We start from the raw sequence: 23,380 nt of genomic DNA, 5'->3' as shown, positions 1-23,380 counted from the left end.
ACTCAGTGTTACGAGCAGATACCAGTCAGACCCAGGAGAGGCACATTGGACTGCTGCCAAGAATATTCTAAAGTACCTGAAAAGGCACAACGATGACTTCCTGGTCTATGGTGGAGATGATGAATTAATTGTTAAAGGCTATACGGACGCAAGTTTCCAAACCGACAAAGATGATTTCAGATCACAATCTGGGTTTGTCTTCTGCCTCAACGGAGGTGCAGTAAGCTGGAAAAGTGCTAAGCAAAGCACCATTGCGGATTCTACAACTGAAGCGGAGTACATTGCTGCACATGAAGCAGCAAAGGAAGCTATATGGCTAAGGAAGTTCATAGGTGAACTTGGTGTAGTCCCCTCCATTAAAGGACCAATAGCCCTGTATTGTGATAATAACGGAGCTATTGCACAGGCAAAGGAGCCTAGACACCACCAAAGAGTCAAGCATGTACTTCGTAGATTTCACCTTCTACGAGAGTTCGTTGAAAGAAAAGAAGTCGAGATAAGCAAGATTGGAACTGATGACAACATATCAGATCCATTGACTAAACCTCTGCCGCAGGCGAAGCACAACTCGCACACTGCAGCTATGGGAATCAAGCATATTGGAGAATGGCTTTGATGTCCTTATTTAATGTTTTAAAGTTTTAGAGTTTAATTCTTTGTAAAACATTATTGGTTAATCATTCACAATAAATGAATAGAATTCATTTTTCCATTTAATTTGTGGCTTATTAAATGATGAGTCCCTTCAATTTGACGATATATTCAAGATAGACTGTCAGGACCAGTCCTGTGACTAAGAAATGTCTATCAAGTGAACTTGAATGTCAAAGGTTGAAAATGGTCCCTGGTCGGAGTTTTCTATAAAATTGGACGCATAGAAAACGTTAGACGACTGGAATGCAAGATGACTAGTAGTTCTGTTTCTTGAACTATGTGGACATGGCAATGTCATAATCATTTGCATAGATACTTACTTCGGGAAGACTAGTATCGGACAGACCTATGAAACTTTACTGTAAGAGATGAAAATCTGTCATAAGTAAATTTCATTAAAATTATTAGACACTAAATCCTCAATACCTGAGTGATTTGAGATTACTTGTTTGAGAACTGGTTGCTTTGACGTTGACCAACCGTCGCCCCGTAAAAGGAGGCTATAAAGGCAACGCTCAGGTAATCACCTATCAAACGAAGTCTAATCTCAAGATCGCAAGATTGGGATTGTCCTCCCATAAATCGGGATGAGATGCTTAAAAGTTGTACAAGGCCACTCGGAGAGCTAGAAACTGTAAAATGCATGGCCGTGCTCGGATGAATCATAGGCTATGATTATCTGTTTATTTGATCAGTTGAACTCTGAAACCGAGAAACACCTCTGGACATAATAAGGATGACAACTCTTACCTTATGTTCAAGAGAAAGCATCGAGCGACAAATGAATTAGGTAAATGCACACTTGTCCCTAAGGACAAGTGGGAGACTGAAGGAAATAGTGCCCTTGGTCCAAGTATGCATATAATATTAAGTCTAATAAATGCAGTTCAGTATTAATTAACAAGTTAATAATTCAGTGAGATCAAGTGAGCTGAATGCCTGACTAGAGGCCGCTTCAGTTCAAGTGGAATTAATTATATTAATCCACAGCTTACTCTTGACTGAACCTGTAGGGTCACACAAATAGTACGTAAACGGATCAAGTATTTAATGGCATTAAATACTCCATCTATGGATATTCGGAATCGACGGATCTTGGTTTCAGTGGGAGCTGAGATCGTCACAGGCAAGAAATGAATACTCCGGAAACGATGATATTGCCGGAAACGGAAATATGGATCGTATCGGAAATATAAATATTATCCAAGTCGTAGATGTTGCCGGAAACGGAAACATGGTACGTATCAGAAAATATTATCAGAAATGGAAATATTGCCGGAATCGGAAATATTGCCGGAAACGGAAATATTGTCAGAATCGAAAATATTATCGGAATCGGAAAATAATTCCGGAAACGGAAATATTAAATATTTGTTCGAAACGGAAATTAATTCCGGAATCAAAAATATTAAATATTGTTCGTATCGGAAATAAATTCCGGAATCGGGAATTTAATCGGAAGCGTATCGTACGAATTAGCATCGGACGAGGCCTGCCAGACGAAGGCCCAGCACGAAGCCGGGCCATCGTCCAGAAAGCCAAGCGCGCCACACGAACAGCCAAGGCCACGCCAGGCCCAGCGCAAGGCCAGGCCCAGCAGGCCGTGGCAGCGCGCGTAGCGCGCGCAGTGGGCTGCGAGCATTGCTGCAGCGCGCGTGGGCCAAGCGGCCGTGTGGGCTGTGCGCGGGCATGGCCTGCACGCTTGCGGGTCATGCTCGTGTAGAGTTTGTGTTCACATACGAAACCTAAAGAGTATAGGATTTGTTTAATGATTAAATTCCTAATCCTAAAAGATAAATTAATTAAATAAGAATTCTACTAGGATTCTAATTTAATCAATTCGTATCCTAGTAGGATTCGATTACTTATTCCATGGTCTATAAATATGAGTTAAGGGATCATAATTTACATCGAGTATTCAAGTATTCAAAGTGATTTTGAGAGCAAAATTCAGTCACACAATTGCCTACAACTACCCGAAAATTCCAAGTACCTTAAGGGCGATTCTAGTTGATCAAGCTTTAGGCGGATCTGGACGTGCTGTGGACTATCTACGGAGGGACGACACTTGGAGTATTAAAGACTTGTTCTTGTTCGGTTCGGGCGCAGCTAGGGAGGGCACGCAACAAAGTGTATGCATCTAAACTATGCTAAATAATTATGTGTAAATAATATGCTTTCCTGGCTTTATGGTTTTTCCGCATGATTTATGTTTTGTCATATGAATCATAACCTAACATTTCTAGTGGTGTGCGACGGTTTGGTTGAACAAGCACAAAATAGAATTGAAGTTCAGCACCATCCGACACATCGTTAGGCTGAATAGGCTGAAACGTTGGCTTTATTGGCAATTCCATAGCTGCCTACGTCTCAATCTCTGCTAAAAAACGAACGGCGTTATACTTTCAGAAATACCCCTCAATTTTCACGAAATTCACCAAATGCCCCTCAACTTTCAGAAATTCACCAAATGCCCCTCACCTTTAATATAATACCCAAACTACCCTTACTAATGACGCGCCATTAGTTCGCCCTTAGTCCGCCGTTAGCCTACTTTTCTAATTCACCAAATGCCCCTACAATGTAACTTATTTCACCAAATATCCCTATTTTAAAATATAATTCACCAAATGTCCAAATGTAAAAATTACCTTTTTAAAGCCCAACGGCTAGTTTTTTGGGATTGAAAAATATTCGTAGCTTATTGTTTTAGTATAAATAACCCTGTTCTGAGTGTTTATTTAGTCACCAAGTTATTTTGTTGTAGTTTCATCTCATTTTGTGTCATGAGCTATCATTCAAAATCATCATCCACACATAATGATTCCACATATGTTAGAGTCCCAAATAAAATCTGTTATCGTGGGAGGAAATTTGTCATTCGTAGCTCCGATACAACACTCAATCCACAAAGGGTATACTACAAGTGTGATCCAAGAAACAATGGCGAATATGCTTAATTATGATGTTTTTGATCCATACTACATATTGTTTCAGTATATCTGTTACTATATGAAGTTATTTTTGAATGGTGAATACAATAATTATGATGTTTTTGAATGGTGAACATGCTTAATCTAGTTTGATAAGTGAGTTTTTTTGTGTGTTGAATATGCTTAATCTGTTGCTGATATTTTTAGTACACTTTATTTCTGACACATCTGAAATTATTAGCAACAGAAATGGTAGATTGATTACAATTTCATGAGGAAGCAGTTTACTTCCCGAATATGGAGTAATTAACAAGAGAAATACGCAACAAGGTAGCACAAGTAAGCATCACGAGTAGCTGCTTCAATTTGTTGTAAAGACAACATAGTAGCACCCCAACTTCCTAGAGGTGCTGCAGGACCTTTAAGCACGTTCAAAAATAATTCTTTACCCGGTGTAAATAGATTCGCCAAATATTGCAATCCAAATGTTTTGAACTTTTCATTGGTCTGTTTTTATCCTGTTTAATAGTTACAACCAATTCACCAAATCAAAAGCATTCCTGCATTGAATCCCATAATCTCTGTTCAACGCTTTAAGACAGTTGTTCATTTTAACAGCAACAAAGGTAAGCTCTTGTCTTTGGAAGAACTAGGCCAATGAACAAATAGGTTTATTAATCCGCAACAACTGGATAATCAAGCAACTGTCGAAGAGACACAACTTCACTATGGAAACTTTTTCAGCAAGTTGGTGTTTGGTGTCATCTTGATAGCAGTGTCTTTCGATGTCTAGTCCTATTATGGACATATGGTTGTCGCTAGAGCTACTGATTTTTTACAGCAACTCCCTCAAACTATGATTAAGCTCAGTTATGGTGTAAACTAATGTTGTATTCGCATCTAATAATAAAAATACTCTCACTTGTCTTAAAAAAAATGGAGAGATGTTAGCCGGAGAAAACCCAGAAACGCCACCAACAAATTAGCACGGAGAACCTGCTTCATCAATTTCCTCCCCCTTAACACCATCCGACAAGGACTGTTCCATCTTTTCGGTCGACATACACATGCCCAAAAACTAGCCGTTGGGCTTTAAAAAGGTAATTTTTACATTTGGGCATTTGGTGAATTATATTTTAAATTAGGGGTATTTGGTGAAATAAGTTACATTGTAGGGGCATTTGGTGAATTAGAAAAGTAGGCTAACGGCGGACTAACGACGTGTCATTAGTAAGGGTAGTTTGGGTATTATATTAAAGGTGAGGGGCATTTGGTGAATTTCTGAAAGTTGAGGGGCATTTGGTGAATTTCGTGAAAATTGAAGGGTATTTCATGAAAAATCCGTGAAAAATAAGTAAAGTTTAAGATAAATGAATAAGTAAAATAAGTACATTTAAAATAACATGTAGAATTAAAAAATTTCAAAGAATTTTAAAAATGAAATAAAAATAAAAAATAAAAAATAAAAATAAAAAATAAAAAATAGAGAGAATCAGAAATATTGGAGCTGTATAAGTCAAATGAAGTCATCAATGTATATTCTCTCCCTCCACTCTGTCCTATCCAACGCCATATTTTTCTCAATCCCAAAAAAGCTCATATCGTGCTCAATCACCTTCCTCCAAGTTTTCTTAGGTCTTCCTCTACCCCTTGCAATTCTATCACTTTGCCACCCTTCTACCCCCTAACCGGGGCATCACTTGGTCTTCTGCTTACATGTCCAAACCATCTTAAACGATTTTCCATCATCTTAAACTCAATCGGTGCAACCCCTACTTTTTTTCCTAATAATCGCATTCCTCAAACGATCCTTTCTTGTATGCCCACACATCTAACGTAACATGCACATCTCCGCCACATTCATCTTGTGCACGTGGCAATGTTTCACTGCCCAATATTCCGTGCCGTATAACAAAGCCGGTCGAATTGTTGTGCGGTAAAATTTTCCCTTCAATCTTTGGGGCATGCCTGAATCACAAATGAACCCCGTGACACCTTTCCACTTCAACCAACCTGATTTGATTCTATGGGCCACATCGCCATCCAATTATCATCCCTTTGGATAATGGATCCTAAATAACGGAACATTTTAGAGCCTTGGACCATTTTCCCATCTAAGGTAATCGCCCCTGTCTCTCTATCTTGGACTCCACTAAACTTACACTCCATATATTCCGTCTTGTTTCTACTCAGCCTAAAACCCCGAGATTCCAAAGTTTGTCTCCATAACTCCAACTTACTTTTCACTCCTTCTTTTGTTTCATCAATCAATACAATATCATATGCAAACATCATGCACCAGGGTATACCATCTTGGATTGACCTCGTCAATTCGTCCATGACTATAGCAAAAAGAAACGGGCTAAGTGCGGAACCTTGATGCACTCCAATCGTAATGGGGAATTCTTCGGTCTTACCAAAACTAGTTCTCACACTCGTGCTAACTCCCTCATACATGTCCTTGATGATATCAACATACTTCTTCGAAATTCCTTTCCTACTTAATGCCCACCAAAGAATTTCCCTTGGTAGCTTATCATACGCCTTCTCCAAATCAATGAAAACCATATGTAAATCCTTCTTTTTATCCCGATAATTCTCCATTAGTTGCCTTATAAGATGAATGGCCTCCATAGTCGATCTCCCAGGCATAAATCCAAACTGGTTCTCCGAAATTTTCACAGTTCTCCTCAATCTTTGCTCAATAATCCGCTCCCAAAGTTTCATAGTATGACACATTAGTTTGATTCCTCGATAGTTGGCACAATCCTGGACATCACCCTTGTTCTTATACAAGGGGATGATGGTACTTTTCCTCCACTCTAATGGCATCATATTACTTCCCCAAATCTTGTTGAAAAGAGTTGTTAACCATACAACCCCTCTCTCTCCCAAGCATCCCAAGACTTCGATAGGTATACCATCGGGCCCCACTGCCCTCTTGCGTCCCATCTTTTTCAGTGCCATTTCGACTTCTCTCTTTTGAATTTTTCGCATAAAGTCTAGGTTAACCATAACCCGAGGGATATTTGTATCCCCAATATCGCACCCTTGATCCCCGTTGAACAAGTTATCAAAGTAGAACCTCCATCTATCCTTGATTTCCTTATCTCCCACCAAAACTTTTTGATCAACATCTTTCACACATTTAATCCTCCCGATATCTCGTGTCTTTCTATCTCTCATTCGAGCAAGTCTATAGATCTCTTTTTCCCCTTCTTTTGTGTCCAATCTTGCGTAAAGATCTTGATTCACCTTTGCTCTATCCTCTCTTACGGCCTTCTTTGCTTCCCTTTTAGCCTCCTTGTACTTCTCATAGTTCTCATCACTTCTACTTTTTCCCAACTCGTTATAGCATTCTCGTTTGCTCTTTATAGCTCGAAATCCATATCCCCGACACAAATACCTTCACTTGCCACCTTTTCCACGAATTTTAGTTTTTGCTCCCCTTGAAGTTTCCACCACTTGATCCTAGGCTCCACTAGTGGTCTTCTCCTCCTTATATAACTTCTACCTCAAAAATAAAGTACCACAAGTCTATGTTGGGTTGCTGTACTCTCACCCGAAATCACCTTACAATTGGTGTAGCACTGTCTCAAAGCATTCCTTACTAAAAGAAGTCAATCTGACTCGTATTATCTCCACTCCTATAGGTTACTAGGTGAGAGTCTCTTTTCTCAAACCAAGTGTTCATTATACCCAATTCATATGCCAATACAAAATTCAAAATAACATTTCCCGCTACATTCCGCTCCCCATACCCAAACCCACCATGAATGCTTTCAAATTCATCGCGACTCGAGCCTACATACCCGTTGAGATCCCCACCAATTATCAGTTTCTCACTTATAGGGACATGTTGCACCACTTCTTCTAAATACTCCCAAAATTCTTGTCTAGTTGAAGCATCTAGTCCTGCTTGTGGTGTATAGGCACTCACAATAGTTACAACTTCATCCCCTATCACAAGCTTAATACTCATAATTCGATCACTCTTTCGAGACACGTCCACTACATCATCAATACATTCTCGGTCAATAAGGATACCTACCCCATTCCTACCCCTAGTTTTTCCCGAATACCTAAGCTTATAACCCCGTGGAGCTATTTATCTTGCCTTGTTTTCAACCCACTTAGTCTCCTGCAAACATAATATGTTAATTCTCCTCCTTCTCATAACCTCTACTACAACGCTATAAATTTGCTATAGTATTCAGCGATGGTCATACTCCCCATCCTAAGGTTTATGAGTTCCTATGCTTTTTGAAGGAAATACGACCTTCACCCAATGTGCATTAGTCTAATACCAAGGTTCAGATTAATTACGAGAAATTAATTCAGTGAGATCAAGTGATCGGAACAGCTAGTTAGAGCAATGCTTCCGATCAGTGAGTTCTAATCTCTATTAGGCTCACAGCTTACTCTTGACTGAACCTATAAGGTTACACCATTGGCATGTAACAAATCATTGGATTAAATGAATCGGAAATTCATTTAATAGCTTTACGGGAAATTAGTTCGGAAAACATAATTATACGATTTAACATTGAATCGTGAAATCGTATATCGTGATTGCGTATATTCGTAAGCTAGGCGAAAAGAATAATCGTATCGTACGACAATGGATCGTCAAGTACGAAATGATAAATGAGTTATCGAATGATAATTAAAGGAAGCAAACACGAAGGCAAGCCCACAAGAAAAGCTCAAGGAGTAAAGGCCCATGGCCTTGCTGCCTTGGTTGTGCGCGCACGGGGAAGCCACAACAACATCAGTAGCGAGGCCCAGCCCACTGCGTGTTGTGTTGTGCGCTTGTGCGTGGCTGCGGTCGTGGGCCTTCCTGGCCTGTCGGGCTCTATGCTTGGCCGGCTGGCTTGGCTGACTAGATAGGTTATCATAATAACCTAGTCTACATGTTTTCCTAACCTAATGCAAAAATCAGATTCTAACCTAAGGCAAGAGAAACCCTTAACTCTCTCTGTGCCTCCATTAAAATTGTTCTTCCGTAAAGCAAACTATCTTGAGTGAATTCTAAGCCATCGATCTCAAGACAGATCTGAACGTGTCGGTGAACCAAGTAGAGGAACGACATCTGGAGTTCTTGTTCGTGTTCGTGATTCGTTGAACTAGGGAAAATACGCTACAAACGTAAGTATTGCTTAATCTGTACTTTATACATGCTTCCTGGCTTTGGGGTTATTCCGCTATCATGTTATGTATTTAACTGTAAAACCCCTACAATGGTATCATGAGCAACATGTATTCAAAGTACTTATTAGCATGTTATTATGTTTGTAATTATGTTGAAATTGTTAGAATTAATTCGTAACTTTTCAAATGTTTTTCTTGATTATTGGATGAATCGTTGAAAAGCTGCTGTGTTCGTAAATTGACAAAATTTCAATTTTTCTGACCCTAATCTGATTTTAAACGGCGGTTTAAGATCAACTTATGAGAACAGAATCTCTAAAACAACCCCCGAAGTGCGATTTTGGACATTTTTGTTAATTAATGAATTAAATCGTTAAATTTGGAAACTTTTTCAATTAATTGATCAACCTTTTTTTTTAACTCAAGCTGTCGAAATTAAATTTCTGTTGATGATAGAAATGCTGTTCTATATTCTGGTCCTATATTAATATCTTACAATAATGTACAATGAAAATTGCCTCGCTGAGCGAGGGCAAAATTAGCTAATATCCAAGAACTAGACAAATTTTCCAAATACCCCAATCGAACCCAAAAACTTGCCAAAAAGGGGCAAAAGGTAGGACTAAACATAGTTTTGTAAAAACTTAAAGAAGAAATCCAAATAACTGAAATTAAATAAACTCCAAACAAAGGAAGCGTAGTCACCCATCACGATCTCTTTCCCTTCCTGCAAAAATGCTTGTGAGAAATTAAAATATAGAGTTCTTCAATTGTTGGTAATCTCTCCATCCTCAACTTCAACAATTTCAATTGCCGTATCCCTTGTTGAACCACCAACAACAAAAGGAATGAATGATTTTTCTTTGCCCTTGTTTTGATTGTGTTGCTCCATCTTTTTCAAGTTATCCACTGCTTCTCTAATATCAGTGACAATTGAACCAAAAACCAACTGAGAAGCTGAGCCAGAGGAAGCAGCCTGATTCAAAGTGTCTGCATTTTCATGAGCACGTTTAGCTCCTACAATCGACATAGCCTGCTCTCTTGCATTCCTTGCCATTGTCTCCACATATTTCGGATTTGCATTTTCAAAATCAGCTTCATAACCTGCCTTAGCACATGAGGGGATGATGTAATGCAGCTTACTTCCAACTGCCATAATTAGGAAATGGGCAGCAAGGGAATGAGCTACTTTGTTGCAGAATTTGGGGATATGAGTGAAATTCACAACCCAGCTCTGGCTGAGAAGATGAGCAACTTCCCTCAAAACTGGTCCAAGCTCATGATGATCATGTTTTTAATTTTACCAAGCAGCACTTTAAGATTTAAAGCATCTGTTTCAATTTCCAGCTTGTCAAATTTGAAGTCTTTTGCGATGATCAAACCTTCCCTTAAAGCGTACAACTCCGAAGCTAGGGGTGTATGCATTGTGAACTTGCTAGAGAAACCCCCAAACCACGATCCCGTTGACCTTCTAAACACTCCTCCACCACCTGCAACAGCATCTGATTTCCATGCTCCATCCACGTTCAATTTCATCACCCCTTCCTTAGGAGGAAACCAAGTCTTTTTGGCTAAACCAGGAACTTGATTGCCACTTAATTCCTTTCCCTGTGAGCAATTGTTAGCAAAACTCCAATCCACATAAAAAGCATTGTAAAGGGAAAAGGCAGATTTCATTTTAAGATCAAAAACCACTTTGTTCCTAGAAATCCAAATGTGCCAAATTGCAACAACAAAAATACTTTTCCACTTGCTAGAGTTGTTTAAGTTTAAACTAATCCAATCAGTCCAATCAGAATTATAGAAAGAATTAAAGTCAAAATTTGACTTAGACCAAATACGCTGGAAAATATAGGTCCATAAAATACTTGATTGAGGGCAATCCCTAAATAAATGGATATGATTTTCTGCGTGTGAATGGAATCTAGAACAAGTAGGGGAAAGGTGTGGGATGAGACGGTTTAAATTGACTGAAACTGGTAAAATTTGATAAGCACAGTTCCACAGCAACATCTTGTATTTATAGGGACTCACAATTTTCCAAATTTTTTGCCAAGCCATGTAGTTGGAAGCAAACATAAGAGTGTTATTAATTTGCAAATGATAAGCTGATTTAATATTAAAGCAACCATTTTTGGAATAAATCCACCTGATAAAGTCTTTCTCTTTACAATTGTTTGAAAGAGGGTAGGAAAGGATTTTTGATTTAATATGTGAAGGAATGAGATGATCAATGTCATTTAAATACCAAGAGCCATTACGAATAATATGACTCACAAACCAGTGAGCCTTAGATTCTGGAATTCTAATCCCCTCAGTTTTATACAAGGGTTGATCACCAACCCAATGATGATACCATAAAGAAGTTGATTCTCCATTTCCAATTCCTATCATGATTCCTTGTTCAAGAATGGAACGACCTTTGAGAATATCTCTCCATAAAGGGGAATGGGTATTATTAGCAAAACAGTTTAAGAAATTGGAATGTTTAAGATATTTTTCTTTTAAAATTTTGACCCAAAGTTTATCTGAATTAGTTAAGATCGTCCAACCCAATTTGGCCATGAAAGCCAAGTTCCATTCTTTTAATCTTCTAATTCCAAGGCCTCCCTTATTAATAGGTCTGGTAACTTTGTCCCAAGAAAGCCTAGACATGTATTTACTTCTATCTACCTTGTTCTATAAAAATTTCCTGCAGCATTTTTCCAGAGCATAAGTAATGAAAGTAGGAAGAATATTAGTTTGCATGGCATAAAGAGGATAAGAGTTTAAAACTGATTTAATTAGGGTGCATCTACCTGCCATATTTAGAAATTTTGCTTGTCAACCTCTCACTCTGTCCATAGATTTGTCCAGGAGAGTTAGATAGTTTGAAATCTTCAACTTGTTAGGCCTAATGTCTACCCCTAAGTATTTTCCAAAAGAAGAAGAGATTTTAAAACCATAATCTCCTGCAATATCCTCTCTTATAGAGTGGTGAAGATTTGAAGGAAAAATAAGAGTGGACTTGCTCATACTAATTTTTAATCCAGAACTTTCACCAAAGACATTCAAGGTATGCATAATCTTTTCTAAATAGTCCTTAGTAGCAATACTAAAAAGGAAGACATCATCAGCATAAAATACATGAGAGATCTTGATATTTTTAGTGATAGCAATAGGTTTCCAATTGTGAGATTGAACCGCATTTTCAATGAGAGTAGATAATCTATCAAGACATAAAACAAAAATATAAGAAGAAAGAGGATCTCCCTGACGAATTCCCCTAGAAGGCTTAAAATTACTACAAATTTCCCCATTCCAAAGGATTGAAATTGAAGGGGAAGTAATACAAGACATAATAAGATCAATCATCTTTGAAGGGAATTGAAAATATAAAAGCGTTTCCCTAATAAAATCCCACTCTAAGCTATCATAGGCTTTAGTGATATCTAATTTCAAAGCCATTATTTTATTTCTTTTCTTTACCTTATGAAAGTGATGAGCCATTTCTTTCACGAGGATCACATTATCTTCTATACCACGGCGATGAATAAAGCTAGATTGGAACGGACTTATAATACGACCTAGAATAGTTTTTAATCTAGAAGATATAATCTTGGTGATAAGCTTATATATAGTATTACATAAACCAATTGGTCTAAATTAAGCGATTATTGAAGGGCAAGCATTTTTAGGAATAAGGGCAATATAAGAGCGATTAATATCTTCTGGGATTTTTCCATTGTGAAAACAGGAGTTGCAAAAATCATAGATAATGTGACCTAATTGGGCCCAATGTTTCTGGAAGAAAATGGGTTGAATTCCATCTGGACCCGGTGTTTTAATCGGATCCATAGCAAAAAGATTGCTACGAACCTCATCCATAGTAATTAGTGAATCCAAAACATTGTATTCCTCATGATTAATGGAAAAATTACTATGAGTACAACAAAATAAATTACCACTCAATCTAGTAGTAGTAAAAAGCTTTTGAAAATAATCAGTAGCCATAATCTTAAGTTGATCTTGGTCTGTAATCCACACATCGTCACTATTTTTTAAGGTTAGAATTTTCCCTCTTGATTTCTTAATATTAGCAATCATGTGAAAGTATTTGGTATTATAATCACCATATTTTCTCCAGTTCATGCCTGATTTTTGAGCCCAAATCAATCTTTCTTTATTTAAAATATCATTAAGCTTCTGAAGTAAAATCTTTTCTAAATTCACCAAATTCACCAAATTAATTGATCAACCTAATGAACTAAAATTAGCAAAAAAAGCCACCAAAACAATTGAGATGACCCTATTCTTTTCTTGCTTGACCTTTCACAAAGAAAACGATAAACATGGAATAAGAGGTGCATTTGGTGGCACCTAAATTTGTGTGTTTTGGCCCGTAGTGACCTCATCACAAATTAGTGACAACTGAAAATATGTTATCACCTTAAAAAGAAAAAATTGAGAAAATAAAATAAAATAAATTAAACATTCAAAATCATCAATTTAAGACAACGTTTTTTTCACCTAAAAAAAAGTAAGATTAACGGTAATCATACCAGATTAATAAGTTTCAATCAAGTCCTATAATTTTCAATAAGTTGAGGTTTCATTTGACAAACAGAATGCTTCCTCGGTGAGTTGAATCACCCATTATAATTTAAGTTCAGATGAAACCTCAATTTGATTAGTGAGAAGTTCAATTCTTATGCGGTTAAAGGTGCATTTTTCATCACTACATAGTAAATACAACGTAGGTGAACTTGAGAACAAGATAAAAGTTGTAAGAAAACACACCCTTAGACTCGTTTTTAAATTTTACAAATAAAACGTAGTTCATGTCTTCAAGATAGATCAATCTAAATACAAACCCCCCTGCATATTACGACTCAGGCACTCATGTCCATAACGAGTTAACGACTGTTTAGACCTCCTGAATCGAGGAGGGACTCGATCAAAACCTTCCCCGGCCGTCACCTACAGCCTTGATTAACCACCTTTATCAGTGGAGCATCAACAACAGACTAGCTCCATTTCAATTTTCACATTCTGTATTACATACTGTAATCAAAGTGTATTCCTCCGTAACAAACAATGCAATGTAAGGGTAGAGAGAGAAGGTTTTATACCATATTTGCTAATAGTTCTTGCATACGTTATCAACTTACCAAAAAAGAGGACAATACCAAACTTATGCTAGAAAAGAAAGGTACTTAAAACTCCAACAAAACTAAATTCACCATTTACATGTGAAAGTTCTTTCATGTCTAGGATGAACATTCTACAATGCCCACCTCAAAACCATAACAAGAACAAAACCAACGAAAAACGAACCCAGACCTAAAAGAAAGAACCCAACAAAACAGAACTTACCAACAGATTGAATCAATCTGCTAACCCATCTATCTCCTACCCTTGTGACGCTTGGCCAAGCTGCTGCCGCTGCTGCTACTAGGACCTGGACCCGGACGAGACTTCCCAAAAGACGCCTTCATCTTCCTTTTACGTCTCTCTTCCTCGCTGTCAGATTCATCTCCCCTCTCACGGTCTGCATTGCTTGCTTCTCTCTCTAGCTCTTCCCAAGTCTTGCCCTCCTCTTCTTCTTCTTCCTCTTCATCCTCTTCTTCTTCGTCCTCATCAGACTCCACCAAGGATTCACTGTCAGAGGCTTCGTCTTCCGACTCTGACTCAGCCTCCACATCAGATGGTTCATACCCTTTATCAGACTCTGACTCATCAGTTTCGGAATCACTTGCATCCATGTTCAAGAATTCCCACCCACCATCTTCTATAAATTTCTTTGGGTCATCAGTGATAGTCTTCAGAATGGCACGCCAATGAAGATTCAATCTGCTCTCATAGTATTTGATATCGGTGGTGTCTAACCATTCTTTGATGCTTTCCAAAGAAGTAGTGGGGACAGAATCAATTCGGAACACATCTTTCTTAAAATCCTTGAATACAATTGTCATGTCGAAATTCTTCTGCCCAAAGCCAACTCTCTCCAGGTTTACTATCTCAATCTCACTCAGAGTGATCACGAGGAAAGGAGTCTCAATCAACTCAACTAGACAGCTTGAAGTGGGGACAATGAAAGCAGAAGCCTTGTAAGGCACACCATGGAATCCAAGCTCCCTCAAAGGCATATCAAACTCTAAATCAAGATCTTTGAACTGTGGCATTCCCCAAAGTTCATTCACCCTGTTGACAAAATTCTGGAAATCCATGTTAATTTTGTTCTTTCGGTCTCTTTCTCGCTGCTCCTCTTCGATTTCATCAGGATCATAGGCAGATCTTCTCGAACCACCAAGGGTCTGAACCACTTCCATCACTTCAACATAAAACTGAACATCCTTGGTCTTTTTGTTACCCACCATTATGTGATTGTGAAGGTGGAAATGAAGGAGAGTAATCATCTCATTTTCTGCAGGCTGGAAGAATGCATGCTTGATATTAGCAAACAAGATATCAACACGCTCATCCGACCTAGAGGTAGAAAACCGAAATCCATTCATATGTGCTTCTAATGTACCAGGCAGCTTTCTTCCCCTTCCACTAAAAGCAGGACGGACCCATAGATCAGACAATCTTATGGGTTTGGATCTGTTCATAGCAACAACAAGTTTCTCTTGAGTAACCAAGGTTGCTCTCTCGGCCCTCTCAGACTCCCTTGCAGCAACCTGCCGACGAAGAGTCTTTATCTGCGCAACCACTTCATTCACATGCCTGGGATCTTTTGAGCGGAATGAAACTTCCTTCACATATATTGCCCCCTGATTCTTCAAAGAATTCGCATCATGTGGACTGAATGGTGTGCCAGGAACATTGAAAATGATCCTGATATAACAGTTACGATTGGTGTCGGACTGACTGGTAATAGTCTTCACAGTGGCAATGTGGAAAGGGACCATGCTTCCATAGATGGGCAGTAAAATTGCCTCATTCTTCTGATCAACCTGAATCATCATTTCACCCCTTGGAGGTGGGAGATCATTTACACTCTTATAAGCTACCAACTCTGTTGAAGATCTCCCTGATGAGCGATTATCTCCCGCCCCTGCACCTCCACCAGCAAGTCGCCGAGCGGTTTCTTCATTCTTTTGACGGGCAAGTTCGGCTTGGTGCTGCCTCCTAAGCTCCTCTCTGTTAATCTCTCCATGATCTGATCTAAGAGTAGTCTTTGTAGGAACAGCTTCAGCCTCACTAACCCTTCGCTTGGCCTACAGCAGACAAAAAGAAAGACAAGGTGTCATGTGAGAAGAAAAGTCAAGAGAGAACATCAACTCATAAAGGAAGAACATATAAGCTATTATACAAAGCAGCAGCCACAAATGCAACGTACTGCCCATGCATCTCACTAGTCACAACATTTATTTAACAATTTGCAGAACAAAGAATGAAAGGTACTGAATATACGCAGAACAAGTAACAGAAACAGAAAAAAAAATTACCAAGTCATCATGACAATGATTATTAGCAATACTCTAGGATGGCTCATCATCACAATTATCAACGTCTAAAGATTATGTTCCCCGAAAGTCAAGAGTCCAGTATTTGAGTGAAGAAAAAGCAAAACTCCGCTGATGGCAGACACTAGGCAGGCAGTACATAACATAACTATGCACAGAAACATTCAGCAGGATACAAAACGAACTTCACAAACTTAAGAAAGAAAACTAGAAAAATCTCAAACAGACGGGACGACAGTTATCACTTCACCAAGAAACAAACTGTAATTACATCACAATGCTTCATAGAAACTGACCCTAACAACATGCAGTGAACAACAAAACCATAGCACATTTCAAGGTTAAGAAGCTACAGTAATAGAACGGAGATTAGTGCACAAACATCATGAACTTCAACAATATTGACATATAATCTTTGGCAAACTCATGTCGGCCTTAAATCATGGTATCTCCCTCTTTTTTTTTTTTTTTTTTTTTTTTCATAAGCAACTTACTCCAATGCACAACCTATCCTCCCTATTCATCAGCTTTATACAACCAATTTCTTGAACCTATACTTTACATTACCAGAAAGTACACATATTAACCACCAATTACATTGAAAAATATGAATGTACAAGTGTAATTGATTTAACAACAAACTAGAGGAAAAACATACTAAAAACAGTCAATTCAAGGAAAAATTTCGGTTAGAAACCATTACCCTCGGTGGCTCCTCTTCTTCTTCCTCATTGAATGAGTAGGCAATATCCTTCAATAACTTTGAGCTCAATGAGGTTGTGATTTCTGGGCCCTTCTCCGCAACAATGACAGTATCAGCTAAAAGCAGGGAAAAGTTCTGGCTTTTTGGGTTACTGGCCTGAGTTGTCAAATTCTGAAACCCTAAAACAACATTAAAAACCATCCCTATCTTCAACTCCTTCTCATTCTTCGCATTCAAGTTCAAACCCGTCTCCCTAAATTCAAGCCCAATACCAGTACCTGCTGACTTAGTCAAATTCTTCACCAATTCTGGTTTCTCTTTCTCCACCACAGCAGAGGCGGCCATATATACAGCACTAGCTTTATTCCCAGGCTTTAGAGCAGCAATGGCCGCATCATGCGCCTTATGCAACACCTCATAGGCCTCACTCTGATTTTGATTAGCATCAATCAGAATAGTTCTTGCTATATTTGAACAATAACTGTTATACCTAGACCCAACAGCACAAATAATCACACTACCAGGATCATAATACAAAAGATCATCGTTACTCGATGCACTCGGCCTCAAATCAAACTTACCACCACTCTGGATGATTGGAGGGTAACAAATATCAACATTTTCCGCCTTCAACTTAATCTTAATCTTACTGGGCTCCAAAATCATTTTCTCAGCTTCATCCATCAAAGCTGAATGCGCCACCTTCTTTTCCTCATCAATAACCTTCTCAAGCTTCGGAACAACATGAGTCTTCATCACAGAAGCAGTCAAGAACGCAGCCTTCTTCACATTCACCAACTCTCCACCATCCTTCACGGCAAACAAATCCGACAACCCGTTTGTAACATCGGTCAGCGTCAAACCCGAGTTCTTCAACTTCTCAACCCACATTTCCAACAACGCCCCTTCTGGAGCCTCCTTTGACAAGTACCCGACTACGGGCTCACCCTCTAAAGCACGAACACTCTTCAAAATCGTGTCCATAAGCGACGAACCATCATCACCCTTCCCCTTAACATGCATCAACACATCGGCTCCAACAGCATCCTTCGCGGCATTCTTCACAACCTCGAGCAGCAACGCCTTCTTCTGGCTACAAAGGAAATGAATGTGTTTCACAGTGAACACCATAATCGTCTCAGGAAACTCGTAACCCAGAAGCCACATGTTAAGCGCCGATGACTTTAAATACCGCAAATCTTCCGAAGCAGGCGGCGTTGCGATTGCTAACGCCCCGGCATCTCCCCATAAATCCGACTTGTTAGCTTTCCAGTTCCCGTAGAGAGCCTTTAACCTCTTCGCGAAGTTTTCCAAATTGATTTGGTACGGACTCGTTGACGGCTTCCCGTTCGCAGCCGACATCGCGCAAAAACGATACTTCTAGGGTTAGGGTTTTCTTTCGATTTGGGGGCGAATGAGCTGCTCGATTTAACAAATTTCAACTGATTTCTTCTCTGATAATCGGAATAATTGAAGAAGATGAAGAAACTGATAAGAAATTAGGGTTTCAGCCTAATAGAGAGGAGATGAAATTCATCAAATTGGATGAATTTCTAGGAAAATTGGGGATGAAGAGAATGGAGAGAGTGAGTGGAATGAAGAGAGGAAATGCGAAGTGAAAATTGATTTTTCTTTTTTTCTTCGAGGAATTGTCTGGGAAATGGGGTATTTATAAAGGGATTAATGGCGTTGAAATTGGGTATGTCCTTTGATGAAAATTACGTGATTTGCCACCGGTTTTTTGTTATTTGAATGTACTGAATTACCCCTTCCATGTGGCACGTGACAGGAATCTGGTGTGTAGATAATTTGATTTTGAGTAGTTTGAGAAAGGTGAGGGGTAACTTGGGTATTCTGGATATGACATTTCCTAATTGAGGAGATTTGGCGGTGCAATGACGACGTCGTTTTAATTATTTTCTGAATATAGATGATGTAAAAGGCGGGAGAATGAAAGCTATTGGCGGGAATTATCTTTTATTTGACGAATTGAGAATTTTCCTTATTCGAGTTTTTGGGATGAAATTTGAATGCGGGTTTGAACCAACACAAATTCTTATTATTTATTGTACACCAGAGTAAAAGTTAACTCAAAATGCTTAAAAGTTAAGCTTATATATGTAAAAGTTATCTATTTTTTAGTGATAAATTTTTTCATTTTAGTAAAACTTATTTCTTCAAAATTACTAATAATGTATAACATTAATCATTTAACCCATTAAAATGTTTATCTATCAACTTTTTTTTTACTAATATAAAAGTTAATCAAAACTAGATTAAAGTTATAAAAAAATGGGTTAAAGTTATTTTGGTGTACAATAAATTTATTGTACACCTTGTGCGCGCAAGACCTTTTGTTTGAACCAATATAAGGAAATCGTGTTTATGAGATGAGTCGAGTCGAGTCGAGTAGAGTGTTAATGTTTTTAGGCTAAGTGTAATAAATAATATTGGCGCTCGAGCAAGTTTGATGTTGAACCTGCTTTTATTTTTTGGTTTGAGTTAAGTTTATTGAGTAAAATACTTGTTCGGTCTACTCGAATTCGCTCGTCTGTATTTCGAACTCTGAATTGAACAAGCTTAAAACGTGTTTTAGCAAACGAGTTTTGCAACTCAGCCTCTTTTAAGGAAGATTGAATAGAAGTTTAAGTAGGGAAAAAACCTAGACTTTACTATTATATCGAATAATATATTACACAATTAAATTATAATTTCTTTCGTGGAAACATTTCTTTTTATATAATTCCATAGTGTATATACGAGCTATTTCAATGAGTTGAACACGATGATGTTCGAGTAATAGTCGTTTAGTAAATGAGCTTTAAATATTTATTCGACCTTGTTCAATTTCTTAATAAACGAGTCGCTCACGATTATATCGGCTTATTAATTTGCCTCCCTAGTCCCTAATCATGGACGCAAGGGAAGAACCGAAGAACAAAGGAAATAATCATGATGGTCCAAGTAACAACCAAACATTCCCCTCTTCGTGTTAAAATCATGAAATAATAACAACAAATCAACAATGAGAAATGATAACTACAAAGCAAAACCAGGAAATAATTAAAACACACATAACTTGTTGTGTGCACGATTCAACCAAGGTTATTTCATTGCCATGGAATGTTACCTTATGAGAACGAGATTATACTTTGTCCATGTTATTAAAAGGACTTTGATTTAGAATTTCGACGACGTAACGAGTGGGGAGTGAATACGGGCTTGGACAACGTCTGTCATCAAGATAGAGAGAGTCCACTTAGCAAGACCAAATGAGGTCCCACCATAAAACCATATGACCATAAGGGAAGTAAACCCTTAGCCTTATTAAATGATTAACTCTCTCCTCTTTTATCAATGCGACTATGTGAGACTCTTACACGTGATGTTTCATGGGTCATATATTTCAATATGGGTCACATGTGATGTTTCATGGGTCAGAGTGTTTTCACCACCCCCCTCACATGGATCCCGTCAGTTGGCCCAGAATACAGTACAATAAGGTCCGAGCTGCGAGCCTGAACTCTATTAGAGTAATTAGACTATTAATTCTTACTCTGTACAATATAACAACCCCTTTAAAATGAGGAAAAAACATCATTGGGTACATGAAAAAAAGATGGAAGTTCTCAAATTTAGCAATAACTCAATAAGCTTATTGGTAAATCGGTAATGTTAGGTTTGTATTTGATGGCCTTCTAACAACTACTAACTCTTTCTTAAACCACACTTAAGCGAATTTATCATTTTCGTGTGGGAAATTATCATCTTATGTCACACTGACTCACACAATGAACAATTTTTAAGCCATCCTCTCTGACTTGTTATATTTTACCTCAACATTTCCTTAACTTCAAATAATCATTTGCTCATGTTACATAATATCATGATGATCATTTAATCATAATCCCTAATCATAAACTTGATCTGACGAAATATAGTACTACTACAGTATTACTGATATTACAGATTCACAAATCTGCAGTTTCTTCTAATTTCACCTTGTGAACCAGTCAAGACCTCAATCGAACCCATTCGAGTCATAGCATTAACAAACTCCGGCATCCAAACTCTCCCGTATTTAGCAAACCTTCTAACCATTTTCGCAGTCAGAGGACTATCCATCAGAGCTTGATCAGACGACAACAGACCTCGCCCGTTCTCCAAGTTCCTGTAATACCTGTTATCCAACCTACTCGGCGTAAACCCATCAAGCGGCACTTTAACTTCATCTTCTCCCCCACTGGTAGTTGAAGGGCAGTTATTTTTCATTTCGCCAGCAAATTTCAAGTCCATGGAAGGATCTTGTACATGAGTGGCATTAAAGGTGTGAAGTCTGTGAGAAAATACCGAGCATCTTGTTACCCTGCCAATTGAATGTGCACCAGAAAGTGCTACCATTTCTTGTAAATTAAGCCCTTTTGTAGCAAACATTTGTTGTAGTTGTTCAACAGTCGAGTTTGGTGAAGGGAGGTTTTGTGTTGGTTCGTCTTTGATGGAAACTTTGCCGTCTCTCCTGCCTGCTGGGACTTGGTAGTTGATCCCTCCAAGCTCTAAGACGGAGTCTCTGGCTGCAAATGCTAAGATGTCTGCACATGAAACAGTACCCGGGCAGTTAAACTCCAGTTCTGCTTTTGCCTCGTCGATCACCTCGAATCCTCTTAAGCTTTGGCCATTTGCTAGGTTCTCTTTCTCTGAGGGATTTGCAAGTGTTGAATCAAGTAGTATAGATGCATCACAACCCTAGCAATAAAGGGAAGAAGACATAAGTATTGTTCATTCATCTCTAGTAATTCATAAAGATCTTTACGGTTACTATTTGCACAAATATTGAGACAAAAGTAGAAAAGTTGGTTGAATATAATAAAATATGCATAAAGTAAGAGATAAGTGTACAAAAGTGGGTGGGTGTAAGAAAAAAATGAATAAAGTAGGAGAAAGTGAGCGGGAAAATGTAAATATCGTGTGGTAAAATGGGCAAGGTAGTAAATTATCATGTCCAAAAATAGAATAAAACAAAGTGTAAAGAACAGTATGAAATGGACTAAAACAGAAAGTGTAAAGATTATTTTGAAATGAAGGTAGTATTTAATTATCTAAACTGATTTTTACTGATCAAAACTGTAAGATACATTCCTATAAAATAAAGTTTCTAAGATAAGATAACAAAGGCCAACATGATCAAATTAAACAATAAAGATGGACAGCATATCGCAGTTAGGGGAGTGAACAAAGCAATCATGGAAATACACTCTAATAAGACCTGCTCCCAAACCAGGATCCTGTGCTATAGCCCTGTTTACCGATCTTCTAACAATCGCCTCGGCTGAAGGACAAGTTGATTGATAGAATCCGAGCTCAAGGGTTGCAGTGGAGACCATGAACAAGGAGAGAAACAACACTAAGAAGATTGAACTTGACATATTGTAATCAGCAGTATGGAGAAAACAAGGAGACATCAATGATATATTTATATTAGGGTGTGACAGTGTTAATTAAGCGTGTGATTTTAGTACCTAATTTAATATTATTGTATACATCTATGGTTGGTTATAATTGGTTCGCTTGTTTTCTCATTTCTACAAGAAACCAACAAATCCGTGATGCTATTGTGTACTGACTAACCAAACAATTGGAAAATTGAATTTTATGGTAGTGCATTCACATGGTTTTTATCTTTCAAATGAATACTCCACATAAAAGTGGAACATTTCAAACGAAAGAAAAAAAAAAAACCCCTCTCTTTTGAGACTGTCACAGACTCACAGTAGTAAGATACTACAGTATATGGCACGATATATGTACCGGCAAGTTCGACAATAATTTTTTCCTTTTACAGTGATGGAGTTAAAAGGTGAGGAAATATAAAGAGTACATCATAATATTTTAGAGAAGGCAACTAAATTTATGTTCCCCCTAAGGTAAAAGCAAAAACTCCTTTATACCTTTGATCAAGTTTAAACTTCCATAAAAAAAAGCTTAAGAAATTTGGGAATGTAGTACCAGTAATCATAGGCCTGACTCCTCAAATCATTTCAAGAATTAGAAAACATGAAGAAGAAAATAGAAAATCATTGGGATACCTGAAGCAGAATTCTCTGCAACCCCATGGTTGAAATCTCCTTTCTTTCGAGTCATTTAAGGAACTTCCGAAGGTCTTTCACTTAAGTTACCAGAAGACATGAGGCCAACAAACAATGAGAAAGTGTGAGCATATTCAGACCCCTAGCTAACCATATCGTCACTATAGTACAATGCATTTGGCAAACAACCATCTTCCTCCATTTTTCTCAATATTACATCAACTTCATTCATCAATCCCTTCTTGCAGAAGCCCTTAATCATAATACTGTAGGTTTTAAGACTGGGTTGCAGACCCTTGAGTACAAGATCATAGAACAATTTTGCTGAATCTTCAAGCTGCCCAGCCTCACACGAGATGTCCATTAGGATATTGTAGGTGACAACATCAGGCTTTAACACCTTTA

At 38.1% G+C, this 23,380-nt stretch overlaps 2 protein-coding genes across 2 annotated transcripts; both read right to left on the bottom strand.

Annotated features, from left to right (window-relative positions):
• Positions 1–13,822: 13,822 nt before the first annotated feature.
• On the bottom strand, positions 13,823–18,540 carry LOC110775799 (FACT complex subunit SPT16). Its single transcript, XM_021980395.2, has 2 exons — positions 16,893–18,540; positions 13,823–15,940 (listed from the first exon to the last, which is right to left on the bottom strand). The coding sequence occupies exons 1-2, from the start codon at positions 18,252–18,254 to the stop codon at positions 14,123–14,125; spliced, it is 3,180 nt and encodes a 1,059-aa protein (XP_021836087.1). The 5' UTR covers positions 18,255–18,540; the 3' UTR covers positions 13,823–14,122.
• Positions 18,541–20,713: 2,173 nt separating this feature from the next.
• LOC110775794 (peroxidase 5) lies at positions 20,714–23,115 on the bottom strand. Its single transcript, XM_021980392.2, has 2 exons — positions 22,976–23,115; positions 20,714–21,635 (listed from the first exon to the last, which is right to left on the bottom strand). The coding sequence occupies exons 1-2, from the start codon at positions 23,000–23,002 to the stop codon at positions 20,856–20,858; spliced, it is 807 nt and encodes a 268-aa protein (XP_021836084.1). The 5' UTR covers positions 23,003–23,115; the 3' UTR covers positions 20,714–20,855.
• Between the last annotated feature and the right edge of the window lie 265 nt (positions 23,116–23,380).

This window comes from Spinacia oleracea, chromosome 4, assembly GCF_020520425.1.
Source record: "Spinacia oleracea cultivar Varoflay chromosome 4, BTI_SOV_V1, whole genome shotgun sequence".
Taxonomy (NCBI): domain Eukaryota; kingdom Viridiplantae; phylum Streptophyta; class Magnoliopsida; order Caryophyllales; family Amaranthaceae; genus Spinacia; species Spinacia oleracea.
Note: the sequence above shows the minus strand (reverse complement) of the source record. Positions and strands in the feature narration are given on the sequence as shown.

Excerpts from the sequence above, each read along its gene's own strand:
- LOC110775799 (XM_021980395.2), bottom strand. The coding sequence starts at position 18,254 with ATGTCGGCTGCGAACGGGAAGCCGTCAACGAGTCCGTACCAAATCAAT. Across the intron at positions 15,941-16,892 it reads AAGAAGAGGAGCCACCGAGG|GCCAAGCGAAGGGTTAGTGA; the intron begins GTAATGGTTTCT and ends TGTCTGCTGTAG.
- LOC110775794 (XM_021980392.2), bottom strand. The coding sequence starts at position 23,002 with ATGGGGTTGCAGAGAATTCTGCTTCAG. Across the intron at positions 21,636-22,975 it reads TGCAGAGAATTCTGCTTCAG|GGTTGTGATGCATCTATACT; the intron begins GTATCCCAATGA and ends CTTTATTGCTAG.